Below are 14,426 nucleotides of genomic sequence, written 5' to 3' on the forward strand. Positions count from 1 at the left end.
ACCATAACGCCACTACCACCATGGGGCCCATACCATAACGCCACTACCACCATGGGGCACTCTGTTCACAACATTGACATCAGCAAACCGCTCGCCCCACACAACGCCATACACGTGGTTTGACGGTTGTGAGGCCGGTTGGATGTACTTCCAAATTCTCTAAAACGACATTGGAGGCGGCTTATGGTAGAGAAATTAACATTCACTTTTCTGGCAACGGCTCTGGTGGACATTCCTGCAATCAGCATGATAATTGCACGCCTCCCTAAAAAATTATGACATCTGTGTTTTGTGACAAAACTGCACATTTTAGTGGCCTTTTATTGTCCCCAGCACAAGGTGCACCTGTGTAATGACCATGCTGTTTAATCAGCTTCTTGATATGCCACACGTGTCAGGTGGATGGATTATCTCGGGAAAGGAGAAATGCTCACTAACAGGGATGTAAACAAATGTGTATATAAAAATTGAGAGAAATAAGATTTTTGTGCGTATGGAACATTTCTGGGGTCTTTTATTTCAGCTCATGAAACATGACACTTTACATGTTGTGTTTATATTTTCATTCAGTATAGTTGACTTTATCATTCATTATAACGGAACTCAAAGAGAGTCTCGGGTCTCCTCTTGAGTAGCAGGGTCTTTCATACGTTCCACTGAGTTGTAGTGTTCTCCCAGTCCGTACGCATGACGCATGTAACTGAAACACAATCGCAACAATTAAAAACGGCACAATCCATCATTTGAATAATTTGTTTTTCTGCCAAACGGCAGCCCCCGTCACTTAGTTTACTATAAGGCTGATTCGTGAATGGGGCTGAAGAAATGTAACCACTCAAATGACTTGATAAACTGAGCTAAGGATGTAAGGGGAGGAATGGAGGTTAACTGACATGGTGCTAACAGTATAGAGGTTAACTGACATGGTGCTAACAGTATAGAGGTTAACTGACATGGTGCTAACAGTATTGAGGTTAACTGACATGGTGCTAACAGTATAGAGGTTAACTGACATGGTGCTAACAGAAGGTTAACTGACATGGTGCTAACAGTATAGAGGTTAACTGATAGGATGCTAACAGTATAGAGGTTAACTGATATGGTGCTAACAGAAGGTTAACTGATATGGTGCTAACAGAAGGTTAACTGATATGGTGCTAACAGAAGGTTAACTGATAGGATGCTAACAGTATAGAGGTTAACTGATATGGTCCTTACATAAGGGTGATGGGTGACTTGTTAAATTCCTCTCCAATCATTATAGCTGGGGAATCGGCTTGGAGCACTTCTATTGGCCGTTGAAGGATCTGTGTCAGAGCTCTCAGCTGTTAGGAAACAAATTAACAGCACACATGAATCACAGAGTACATCTGACCCCATTTTACACTAAGGTACGCTAACTATAAGTCGTTTGTAAATGTTAATTTCCAGTTTCTAGGTAATTTATAAATTATTATAAAACCGTTATGACACAAGGTGCTCTGTTGGGTCCTTTGATAAAATAAATTCCCTGATCAAGTGATTGAACGGATGAACTTTCCTAAAGTTGAAATAAAGTTGACGATACCTCCAGTTGTCCACCCCAGGCGGCTGTGTCTGCCACGTCACTGCAATACTTGTCAAACTCATCTGGAAAAAAACACACACACAGACACAGACACAGACACGCACGCACGCACGCACGCACACACGCACACACGCACACACACACACAGAGGTAGTGATCACACACTGGAGTGACACTGCAGAGCGGACCACAATCCGAATCATATTACAGAGGAAGTGGTAAAGCTTCATAAACAACTGTTGTTTTGTAGCATCTATAGATGAAACATTATGGTCTGGGTAAGGTCATAATGCCCCAAATATTACAACTTCAATTCATTATTTCTCAATTATGTTTTAAGATACAAATGTGAAAAACAATCCTTCCTCCAAAAGAATGCTTTTAACGGATTACATTTCATGAAAATCCAAAGCATTATTTTTCTGTTCTAATTTAGTGAGGAATCACTCATTCAAAACAACAACAACATAAAACCTAGAGACGGTTTTCTAGACACCGATTCAGTTTAGTCCTGGATTGAAAAGCCATTTCAATAAAAAAAGTTCTCGTCACTGATCATGCTTTTTAGTACTCGACAAGGCTTAATCTGTCTCTGGGGAAACCACCGTTTTAATGTCTTAACTAAACCGTCCCCCCGAAGTGAAGAGTTCAGCTCGTCCTCACCAGCCGTGTACATGTCCCCTGTGTTGGTGTTAGTGATGAAGGGAAGGAAGTCGTCAGCGTGGCTCCTCATGTGCTGAGCGGTTTTGGCCCGGAGGTCCTTCAGGGTCAGACCTAAGCCATGCTGCCCTAACTGATCCTCCACAGCACGGTACATACAGTGGCCATCTGAGGGAAGACAGTTTACTTTACATTAACTTGCAGGGAATGAAATTGGAGTCCTTATGCTCACAATCCAACTTCCCTCTGAGATACACATGTCCCTAAGAAAGTGCCTTGCTCATTCCAACCCGGCAACCCTCCATTTGCTGGCCTGATTCTCTAACCGCTAGGCCACCCGCTAGCCCCCCCCCCCCCCCTGCAGGTCTTACCCACCCTGCTGCGGGTGAGGTACCTGAGGAAATCTCCCTGATCTGCAGCTGGCGTTCTACTAGTTTCTGGGACAACTTCAGTCCCTCCTGGTGTCTCAGCCCAGACAGGTTCTCCACCTCTGCCTCCGCTATGCGACGTTCTCTCTCCTTCTCCGCGGCTGCCTTCTTATCCTGGGAGGGTTCAGAGAGCACAGGGAGGACACACATGAGACTTGAACTCCAATGCGAAACTAAATAAAGGATTACATCAATCTCATGTTATTGCAACTGGTAAATGAGAGGATTAGAACAACCAAAAACAGCAGGAGTTTAGGGCTCATTGAAGGGTAATACATTAAGGTATTACAGTGACTGACACAATGCATTACAGCTCACCCGTCTCTTCTGTGCCTTGGATGGACCTCCACCTTGTTTGGCATCTTTCTGCTCCTCTTCTCCTTCCAAAGCCAGGGACTCTACTCCATTCACAACCTCTTCCACCTTAAGAGAAGGAGGTATAAATATATTTCTGTTATTAAAACATACCAAGTTATTTATCTGTGTGATTATTTACAATTAAAGATTGTGGACGGTGATAACAATAATGATTCCATGAAATAAAATAGCATAGGTAAAAAAATAACATGATATTCACACACAGACACAAATAGGTTATAAAAAGGAAATGTGTTTCTTACATATCCCAACTCCCTGAGGGTGTGGGGTCACAGCAAGGTTATCAGAGAGGGAGTGGGGTCACAGCAAGGTTATCAGGGAGTGGGGTCACAGCAAGGTTATCAGGGAGGGAGTGGGGTCACAGCAAGGTTATCAGGGAGGGAGTGGGGTCACAGCAAGGTTATCAGGGAGGGAGTGGGGTCACAGAAAGGTTATCAGGGAGGGAGTGGGGTCACAGAAAGGTTATCAGGGAGGGAGTGGGGTCACAGAAAGGTTATCAGGGAGCGGGGTCACAGAAAGGTTATCAGGGAGCGGGGTCACAGAAAGGTTATCAGGGAGCGGGGTCACAGAAAGGTTATCAGGGAGCGGGGTCACAGAAAGGTTATCAGGGAGCGGGGTCACAGAAAGGTTATCAGGGAGCGGGGTCACAGAAAGGTTATTATAGTGTTGTGTTATTATATGAGTTTTTATTTCTATTCGCTTTTTATTGGAAATAGTTTTTTTTGGAATGTCTTGCAAATGGGGGGCAGTAATACCAGAGAGGAAGAGCTGAAGCGAGAGATTTGACCCCTCCAAAAATTATGTCCGAGCGAAAATACAGCGTTAAACCAATGGAACTGGAGATTTTTTGAATGTAGGTCAATGGGAGAGTGATGAATTTGATCAACATAAAATTGAATTGATAATTTGCTACGTGAGGTTTATTTGATTGAATATAAGTTTGATCATGTTTAGGTTGTAACGAATGTACTGAAATAAGCGGACGCACGTGGCATCTTTGAGAGAAAAAAAAAACATTTGATCAGACTTGTGCCTGTTGTTCACATGCAAATCTGCCCTCTCATTGGCTAGAATGTTTCAGCCTGCTCCCGCCTCCTCCCGCCTGCTTTCTGCCTTTGCGGACATTTATTCCCATTATTAGAGTATAGAGTCCCGTCTCTTGTCAGTATACAGATAGTCTTTGGTATTACATCAGGTGATGGCTTAGGTGATAGGTTAGGTTCGGTTTATAATGTCAATCTCAATGTGACTTCGATTTTAAAAGGAATAGTGCCAAGACCGGTGCCCCAAAAAAATATGGTATAAGGAAACGCTCTCATACATGTTTACACCAATCCAATGTTTTTTTAACTTGAGTAGCATATGTAAGAAAAATTTTGCTACTTAGCTGATTTCCCCTGTAGTGATGGTGATGCACAAGCTAGACCAGTATCAAACATCGCCATCTACTGGAGGCATAATTATTTACTCACCAGATTAAGTAGCTTGAAAACTCCCCCCAAAAAATTGAAAACACCTTTGAAACCCCATCAGAATTTTACCCAAAGTTTAGATGAAAAACTAAAATGTAACTTAATTCATGATGATTTTTATTTTATTTAGTTTGAGTCAAAGATATATTTTCAGTATAGTTGTAGTTTTCAAAAGGGATTTGTTAATTATTTTATTTCAGTTTACTAAATAGTTTCTTCATGAATAGTTTTGTTTTCAGTTTTTGTGTTTACTATAATAACCTTGGGTCACAGCCAGGGTCACCATTATCAAGCGCCCCTGGAGCAATTGGGGTTAAATGTCTTGCTCAAGTTTCTTACTATTTTCATTTGACCAGGTTAGTCTCATTGAGATGAACAATCTCTTTTCCAAGAGATACCTGGCCAAAATAGCAGAAAACATTGAACAGAAAGTTGGTTTGGGAAAGTGTGGTGCAACTAGGAGCCAAAACATTGACAGCCCCCTCCCTCCCCCCCCCCCACACTTCATTTTCCATCATAGTGTTTAACCTAGCTTTAAACTAACTTAAAGGAACGAGCTCCAGTCATTTCAAGAACTTTTGAAGCTCATTCCAAGCAGAAGGGACAGGAAACTGGAAAGCTTTTTCACCTAGCTCTGAATGAGCTTAAGTACAATCATCAAAACATTCATGTGAGCACAGGTGGTGAGATTATTCACGCTGTCGGCTCTGGGATTTCAAACCAGTGACCTTTGGGGTTACCAAGTAGGCCTACTACTAACGTATATAACCACTGATAACTAGACAACAGATGTTATTGGTCATCAGTATGGCTGATAACTAGACAACAGATGTTATTGGTCACCAGTATGGCTGATATGTAGACAACAGATGTTATTGGTCACCAGTATGGCTGATATGTAGACAACAGATGTTATTGGTCACCAGTATGGCTGATATGTAGACAACAGATGTTATTGGTCATCAGTACGGCTGATATGTAGACAACAGATGTTATTGGTCACCAGTATGGCTGATATGTAGACAACAGATGTTATTGGTCACCAGTATGGCTGATATGTAGACAACATATGTTATTGGTCACCAGTATGGCTGATATGTAGACAACAGATGTTATTGGTCATCAGTACGGCTGATATGTAGACAACATATGTTATTGGTCATCAGTACGGCTGATATGTAGACAACATATGTTATTGGTCACCAGTACGGCTGATATGTAGACAACAGATGTTATTGGTCACCAGTACGGCTGATATGTAGACAACAGATGTTATTGGTCACCAGTACGGCTGATATGTAGACAACAGATGTTATTGGTCACCAGTACGGCTGATATGTACACAACAGATACCGTGTTGTCTCCTCCTCCTGATGAGTGTAGTTGTCGGAGTTCCTCGTTGTGTTTCTGGCTCAGCTCAGCCTCCAGCTTGGTAATATCCTCCGTCAGCTGTTTACGTCTCTTCTTGGCATTTTTGGGGACAGCATTTTTCATGCTCTGGATTTTAGCTGAAAACATTTATGAGTGGTTTATGTCCGCTTCTCACATATCACAATATTCTACAGTAGTAATAACAATATTCTACAGTAGTAATAACAATATTCTACAGTAGTCATACGGCCATAACAATAGCCTCCAGTAGTCATACAGCCATAACATCAGCCTCCAGTAGTCATACAGTCATAACAACAGTCTCCAGTAGTCATACAGTCATAACAATAGCCTCCAGTAGTCATACAGTCATAACAATAGCCTCCAGTAGTCATACAGTCATAACAATAGCCTCCAGTAGTCATACAGTCATAACAATAGCCTCCAGTAGTCATACAGTCATAACATCAGCCTCCAGTAGTCATACAGTCATAACATCAGCCTCCAGTAGTCATACAGTCATAACATCAGCCTCCAGTAGTCATACAGTCATAACAATAGCCTCCAGTAGTCATACAGTCATAACAATAGCCTCCAGTAGTCATACAGTCATAACAATAGCCTCCAGTAGTCATACAGTCATAACATCAGCCTCCAGTAGTCATACAGTCATAACAATAGCCTCCAGTAGTCATACAGTCATAACAATAGCCTCCAGTAGTCATACAGCCATAACATCAGCCTCCAGTAGTCATACAGTCATAACAACAGTCTCCAGTAGTCATACAGTCATAACAATAGCCTCCAGTAGTCATACAGCCATAACAATAAGCCTCCAGTAGTCATACAGCCATAACATCAGCCTCCAGTAGTCATACAGTCATAACAATAGCCTCCAGTAGTCATACAGTCATAACAATAGCCTCCAGTAGTCATACAGCCATAACATCAGCCTCCAGTAGTCATACAGTCATAACATCAGCCTCCAGTAGTCATACAGTCATAACATCAGCCTCCAGTAGTCATACAGTCATAACAATAGCCTCCAGTAGTCATACAGTCATAACAACAGCCTCCAGTAGTCATAACAATAGCCTCCAGTAGTCATAACAATAGCCTCCAGTAGTCATACAGCCATAACATCAGCCTCCAGTAGTCATACGGTCATAACAACAGTCTCCAGTAGTCATACAGTCATAACAATAGCCTCCAGTAGTCATACAGCCATAACATCAGTCTCCAGTAGTCATACGGTCATAACAATAGCCTCCAGTAGTCATAACAATAGCCTCCAGTAGTCATACGGCCATAACAACAGCCTCCAGTAGTCATAACATCAGCCTCCAGTAGTCATACAGCCATAACAATAGCCTCCAGTAGTCATAACAATAGCCTCCAGTAGTCATACGGTCATAACAATAGCCTCCAGTAGTCATACGGCCATAACAACAGCCTCCAGTAGTCATAACATCAGCCTCCAGTAGTCATACAGCCATAACAATAGCCTACAGCAGTCATAACAATAGCCTCCAGTAGTCATACAGTCATAACAATAGCCTCCAGTAGTCATACAGTCATAACAATAGCCTCCAGTAGTCATACAGCCATAACATCAGCCTCCAGTAGTCATACAGTCATAACATCAGCCTCCAGTAGTCATACAGTCATAACAATAGCCTCCAGTAGTCATACAGTCATAACAATAGCCTCCAGTAGTCATACAGTCATAACAATAGCCTCCAGTAGTCATACAGTCATAACATCAGCCTCCAGTAGTCATACAGTCATAACAATAGCCTCCAGTAGTCATACAGTCATAACAATAGCCTCCAGTAGTCATACAGCCATAACATCAGCCTCCAGTAGTCATACAGTCATAACAACAGTCTCCAGTAGTCATACAGTCATAACAATAGCCTCCAGTAGTCATACAGCCATAACAATAAGCCTCCAGTAGTCATACAGCCATAACATCAGCCTCCAGTAGTCATACAGTCATAACAATAGCCTCCAGTAGTCATACAGTCATAACAATAGCCTCCAGTAGTCATACAGCCATAACATCAGCCTCCAGTAGTCATACAGTCATAACATCAGCCTCCAGTAGTCATACAGTCATAACATCAGCCTCCAGTAGTCATACAGTCATAACAATAGCCTCCAGTAGTCATACAGTCATAACAACAGCCTCCAGTAGTCATAACAATAGCCTCCAGTAGTCATAACAATAGCCTCCAGTAGTCATACAGCCATAACATCAGCCTCCAGTAGTCATACGGTCATAACAACAGTCTCCAGTAGTCATACAGTCATAACAATAGCCTCCAGTAGTCATACAGCCATAACATCAGTCTCCAGTAGTCATACGGTCATAACAATAGCCTCCAGTAGTCATAACAATAGCCTCCAGTAGTCATACGGCCATAACAACAGCCTCCAGTAGTCATAACATCAGCCTCCAGTAGTCATACAGCCATAACAATAGCCTCCAGTAGTCATAACAATAGCCTCCAGTAGTCATACGGTCATAACAATAGCCTCCAGTAGTCATACGGCCATAACAACAGCCTCCAGTAGTCATAACATCAGCCTCCAGTAGTCATACGGTCATAACAACAGTCTCCAGTAGTCATACAGTCATAACATCAGCCTCCAGTAGTCATACAGTCATAACATCAGCCTCCAGTAGTCATACAGTCATAACAATAGCCTCCAGTAGTCATACGGTCATAACAATTAGCTAGCTAGCTAACCACAGATACAAGTTTCTTTGGCTAAACTAAATTGCTGTTTTGATTGTTAACAAGTTAGACCTGTTATTATTAGCTAGCTAGAATAACAGACAGGCATGTCATATCTATCCCAGTCAGGATGCTACAGCCTGATTACCAGTACATGTTAAATCGCTAATGATTAAAACAGTAATTGTAAATGTGGCTAGCTAGCAAAGACATCATTGTAAATCATAACACTACATGTAGCTACCAACCTTGCAGGTCCTTCTTCTCCTTGCGATGTTGCTTGGCTAACATCTCCTCGGCTGTGTCTATCGTTACCTCTTCCATGACTGTATTTTATTTTATAAATACTGTAACATATATATATATATATATATATGCAATTCAACGTTATGGTTTTGCTGTTATGTAGAATTGGAACATTATTGATATCAGATACAAGTTTACGTCAGCTGACCATCCATTACATTTGAAACGTGTTGAGCACCATACTTCCGGCTCCTGAAGTATCGCGATGTTTTTGTTCATCACGTCGCAACAGTTTCCTGAGTTGATTGGTTAGGAGCTTCTAGTCGAATAAAGACGTTTTTCTTTTTTTGACGTCCAAAATCGCTGTTTCACGTTCAACTTTTAAGTTTGATATCATTTATTTTTCAGGAATCTTTAAAACGTTGGTTTCTCAAAGATCGATTATATCCGATTATATGGGATTGGCAATGAGCAAAACGTCAGTGAAGCTTAATTAAAATAACAAATACGTCTAAAAAAAAATACTGTCTTCAACATCAATCACAGAATGATTTGAATGAATAATTCTTTATGGCTAGTAGAGATATGATCGATATGATATAATCTATTATTGGTAACTGCGGTGAAAATGATAGAAGTAGCAGATCTTCAAGAATATATTCTCTTTTGCTTTTGTTTTAGAAAACACACCTATATCATTCAGAGTAACATTGTTAAACATAGATCTGAATAGAATAAAACAGAATAGATGATTCATTGATTGGATTTATATAGTGCTTTTTTTTCTAGACACCCAAATCGGTTTTACGCGGAAACACCTCATCCACCACCAACATCAGAATATAATATGAAATATTCATGAATAGTTTTGTTTAATCTTTTAAACATATAATACAATATAATATAGCCTGTCTACAGTAGCCCCTAGGGCCTAGTACTATTTTATTCCTCAAATCTCTCATTTTGGAGGATGTAAACTGTATCTTAAAGAATTAAAATGATGATTAAGTGTAGTTTGCAGGCCTACTAAATGGCATGCCGGCACTGTGCCTGGGGGGAACGGGTTGGGTTGGGTTGGGTTGGGGTGTCTGGCTCTCTCTCTGCATTCAGTCGCTCATAACCCTCCCACCCGGTCCCGTTTCGGTGTCTGTAGCTCCACCTCTGAGGAACTGCCCTCTCTGGAGCAGCAGGCTACCACCGATCTGCTGGCCGCCCCCCTCCAGAGGAAACACTGGCCAGAGGAGAGGCTCCGCCGCATCGGCTGTCCTTCTACTCCTTGTTTAGTCGTCTGCTTTGGGTGAACTGCTGCCGCCATGGCCGACGAAGGCATGGATGAACGGTCCCCGCTGCTCTCAGCACCGAACTCCGGGAATGTCACGCCGTCGGGACCGCCTTCCTACCTGCAGGACACGAGTCCGAGAGGTAAACCGACTCCAGGCTATGACTCCCCCCGTGAATGCTGAATCATTTTGGGGGAGTATCGTGTTGAGCATTATATATTTTTTTGCGTAGTGCGTTAAATTGTAACAAGAGAAGAGAAGGACATCAAGACAAGAGAAGGACATCAGTCAGAAATCAGAAAGGTTGAGCTTGCAGTAGAAGGCCTAGCCGAATATTTTCCAGTTGTCATTCAGTATTCTGCAGAAATGACTCGCATCACGATCTGTGTTTCTGGGTAATACTGTTTATACGTCTTCTTAAAAGGATATGTGATGCTGTCAGCCATTACTTGAGATGAGCAAGGACATTATCAATCAGAGGATACAAGTATAACTCACAAATCCTGAAAAAAAAAAAACTCCCCTCTCAACGTTGTTTTTTTGTTGTTGTTGTGTGGTTGTTGAGTCCATAAGACATTAGGCCCATGCAAACTGAACAGGCCACTAGGCTATGAATGAGTATTTTTATTACCATCAGTGGGAGGCGCTATAGGAGGACGGGATCATTCTAATGGCTGGAATGATATTGAAGGAAATGAGTCAAAACACGTGGTTTGCATATGGTTGATGGTTTAATACCTTTCCATCTAATTCCATTCTAGACATTACAATGAGCCCATCCTCCTATAGCGCCTCCTACAGGCCTCCACTGTAACATATGTATTATTCACCTCTTTCATTTGACTGGATCATAAACATCCATGAAATACATCTATAGGTTGGTTTTACTATCCCATAATATCCCTTAATGACATACAGGCCCAGTTGTGCATGTTGATGATCCCTTCACTATGTGTTTTCTGGAAACATAATTCCTCCATGTAGTGTATTTCATATGTATAGTTAAACACACAGGGCCCTTGTGAGTGATCGGAATGCTTAGGGCCGTCGTTCCCCCTGTTTTTCACAGTGATATTCAGATGAAAATATACACAGCCCCGTTGTGAAATCAGCATATTCCTCATTGAAATGACTGGAGAGCTTACTAACCTAGAATAAACCACACGTCTTTGTCAAGACACGCTTTTCAACTGAGCTGGCCTGATCTCAGTTAGAACACAGACTACATTCCAAATGGAACCCTTTTCCCATTATGGTGCAGAGTTAGAACACAGAGACTACAGTGAGGGAAAAAAGTATTTGATCCCCTGCTGATTTTGTACGTTTGCCCACTGACAAAGAAATGATCAGTCTATAATTTTAATGGTAGGTTTATTTGAACAGTGAGAGACAGAATAACAACAACAAAAATCCAGAAAAACACATGTCAAAAATGTTATAAATTGATTTGCATTTTAATGAGGGAAATTAGTATTTGACCCCTCTGCAAAACATGACTTAGTACTTGGTGGCAAAACCCTTGTTGGCAATCACAGAGGTCAGACGTTTCTTGTAGTTGGCCACCAGGTTTGCACACATCTCAGGAGGGATTTTGTCCCACTCCTCTTTGCAGATCTTCTCCAAGTCATTAAGGTTTTGAGGCTGACGTTTGGCAACTCGAACCTTCAGCTCCCTCCACAGATTTTCAATGGGATTAAGGTCTGGAGACTGGCTAGGCCACTCCAGGACCTTAATGTGCTTCTTCTTGAGCCACTCCTTTGTTGCCTTGGCCATGTGTTTTGGGTCATTGTCATGCTGGAATACCCATCCACGACCCATTTTCAATGCCCTGGCTGAGGGAAGGAGGTTCTCACCCAAGATTTGACGGTACATGGCCCCGTCCATCGTTCCTTTGATGCGGTGAAGTTGTCCTGTCCCCTTAGCAGAAAAACACCCCAAAGCATAATGTTTCCACCTCCATGTTTGACGGTGGGGATGGTGTTCTTGGGGTCATAGGCAGCATTCCTCCTCCTCCAAAGACGGCGAGTTGAGTTGATGCCAAAGAGCTCCATTTTGGTCTCATCTGACCACAACACTTTCACCCAGTTGTCCTCTGAGTCATTCAGATGTTCATTGGCAAACTTCAGACGGGCATGTATATGTGCTTTCTTGAGCAGGGGGACCTTGCGGGCGCTGCAGGATTTCAGTCCTTCACGGCGTAGTGTGTTACCAATTGTTTTCTTGGTGACTATGGTCACAGCTGCCTTGAGATCATTGACAAGATCCTCCCGTGTAGTTCTGGGCTGATTCCTCACCGTTCTCATGATCATTGCAACTCCACGAGGTGAGATCTTGCATGGAGCCCCAGGCTGAGGGAGATTGACAGTTCTTTTGTGTTTCTTCCATTTGCGAATAATCGCACCAAATGTTGTCACCTTCTCACCAAGCTGCTTGGCGATGGTCTTGTAGCCCATTCCAGCCTTGTGTAGGTCTACAATCTTGTCCCTGACATCCTTGGAGAGCTCTTTGGTCTTGGCCATGGTGGAGATTTTGGAATCTGATTGATTGATTGCTTCTGTGGACAGGTGTCTTTTTTACAGGTAACAAGCTGCGGTTAGGAGCACTCCCTTTAAGAGTGTGCTCCTAATCTCAGCTCGTTACCTGTATAAAAGACACCTGGGAGCCAGAAATCTTTCTGATTGAGAGGGGGTCAAATACTTATTTCCCTCATTAAAATGCAAATCAATTTATAACATTTTTGGCATGTGTTTTTCTGGATTTTTGTTGTTATTCTGTCTCTCAGTGTTCAAATAAACCTACCATTAAAATTATAGACTGATCATTTCTTTGTCAGTGGGCAAACGTACAAAATCAGCAGGGGATCAAATACTTTTTTCCCCCCACTGTACGTTCCAAATGGAACCCTTTTCCCATTATGGTGCAGAGTTAGAACACAGAGGCTACATTCCAAATGGAACCCTTTTCCCAGTATGGTGCAGAGTTAGAACACAGAGGCTACATTCCAAATGGAACCCTTTTCCCATTATGGTGCAGAGTTAGAACACAGAGGCTACATTCCAAATGGAACCCTTTTCCCATTATGGTGCAGAGTTAGAACACAGAGGCTACATTCCAAATGGAACCCTTTTCCCAGTATGGTGCAGAGTTAGAACACAGAGGCTACATTCCAAATGGAACCCTTTTCCCAGTATGGTGCACTACTTTTGACCAGAGCATGGGCCCAGAGCTGGCTCTAGCTTTTTGGGGGTCCCCCTGGAGGTGGGGTGCCCCTCGAGGTCAGGGTAGCTAACAAAATCAATGGGGTCCCCCTGGAGGTCAGAGTGACTAACAGAATCAATGGGGTCCCCCTGTAGGTCAGAGTGACTAACAGAATCAATGGGGTCCCCCTGGAGGTCAGAGTGACTAACAGAATCAATGGGGTCCCCCTGGAGGTCAGAGTGACTAACAGAATCAATGGGGTCCCCCTGTAGGTCAGAGTGACTAACAGAATCAATGGGGTCCCCCTGGAGGTCAGAGTGACTAACAGAATCAATGGGGTCCCCCTGTAGGTCAGAGTGACTAACAGAATCAATGGGGTCCCCCTGGAGGTCAGAGTGACTAACAGAATCAATGGGGTCCCCCTGGAGGTCAGAGTGACTAACAGAATCAATGGGGTCCCCCTGGAGGTCAGAGTGACTAACAGAATCAATGGGGTTCCCCTGTAGGTCAGAGCCCCTGTGTATTCGGCCATGATTACTACAAGTTTAGATAGCTGGCTAAGCTAATTACCAATCCATAACTTATTAGCTGACATCAATGGGGGCTGCTGAGGGGAGGATGGGTCATAATAATGGCTGGAGCGAATGGAATGGCATCAAACACATGGAAACCATGGAAACCACGTGTTTCATGTACATGGAAACCATGTGTTTGATGTAAATGGGAACCATGGAAACCATGTGTTTGATGTACATGGGAACCATGGAAACCATGTGTTTGATGTACATGGGAGCCATGGAAACCATGTGTTTGATGTACATGGAAACCATGGAAACCATGTGTTTGATGTACATGGGAACCATGGAAACCATGTGTTTGATGTACATGGGAACCATGGAAACCATGTGTTTGATGTACATGGAAACCATGGAAACCATGCGTTTGATGTACATGGGAACCATGGAAACCATGTGTTTGATGTACATGGGAACCATGGAAACCATGTGTTTGATGTACATGGGAACCATGGAAACCATGTATTTGATGTATTTGATACCATTCCACTGATTCCGCTCCAGTCATTA

At 42.6% G+C, this 14,426-nt stretch overlaps 2 protein-coding genes across 4 annotated transcripts in view; one reads left to right on the top strand and one right to left on the bottom strand.

Moving 5' to 3' along the window:
- Nucleotides 1-488: 488 nt before the first annotated feature.
- otud6b (OTU deubiquitinase 6B) lies at nucleotides 489-9,136 on the bottom strand. 2 transcript variants are annotated; one of them, XM_029736195.1, is made up of 8 exons: nucleotides 8,866-9,136; nucleotides 5,829-6,013; nucleotides 2,974-3,078; nucleotides 2,622-2,769; nucleotides 2,231-2,395; nucleotides 1,568-1,629; nucleotides 1,219-1,325; nucleotides 489-700 (listed from the first exon to the last, which is right to left on the bottom strand). In XM_029736195.1, the coding sequence occupies exons 1-8, from the start codon at nucleotides 8,939-8,941 to the stop codon at nucleotides 604-606; spliced, it is 945 nt and encodes a 314-aa protein (XP_029592055.1). In that variant the 5' UTR covers nucleotides 8,942-9,136; the 3' UTR covers nucleotides 489-603. The 2 variants fall into 2 exon arrangements, with proteins under 2 accessions (XP_029592055.1, XP_029592057.1); XM_029736197.1 differs by having other exon boundaries at nucleotides 5,859-6,013; nucleotides 8,866-9,135.
- A 531-nt stretch (nucleotides 9,137-9,667) lies between these two features.
- Nucleotides 9,668-14,426, top strand: part of LOC115176274 (type 2 phosphatidylinositol 4,5-bisphosphate 4-phosphatase) — a 31,711-nt gene continuing 26,952 nt past the window's right edge. The window contains exon 1 of one of the 2 annotated variants that reach the window (XM_029736198.1): nucleotides 9,668-10,285. In XM_029736198.1, the coding sequence (XP_029592058.1) occupies nucleotides 10,177-10,285 (109 nt within the window). In that variant the 5' untranslated portion in view covers nucleotides 9,668-10,176. The remainder of the gene's footprint in view (nucleotides 10,286-14,426) is intronic. The other variant, XM_029736199.1, reaches the window with a different exon arrangement.

This window comes from Salmo trutta, chromosome 36 (assembly GCF_901001165.1).
Source record: "Salmo trutta chromosome 36, fSalTru1.1, whole genome shotgun sequence".
NCBI lineage: Eukaryota > Metazoa > Chordata > Actinopteri > Salmoniformes > Salmonidae > Salmo > Salmo trutta.

What these genes read in the sequence shown, in the direction of transcription:
- otud6b (XM_029736195.1), bottom strand. Translation starts at nt 8,941, where the DNA reads ATGGAAGAGGTAACGATAGACACAGCCGAGGAGATGTTAGCCAAGCAA. An exon ending in GGAGAAGAAGGACCTGCAAG is followed by an intron (nt 6,014 to 8,865) that starts GTTGGTAGCTAC and finishes AAATGTTTTCAG; the next exon opens with CTAAAATCCAGAGCATGAAA. An exon ending in AGGGGACATGTACACGGCTG is followed by an intron (nt 1,630 to 2,230) that starts GTGAGGACGAGC and finishes GTTTTTTTCCAG; the next exon opens with ATGAGTTTGACAAGTATTGC.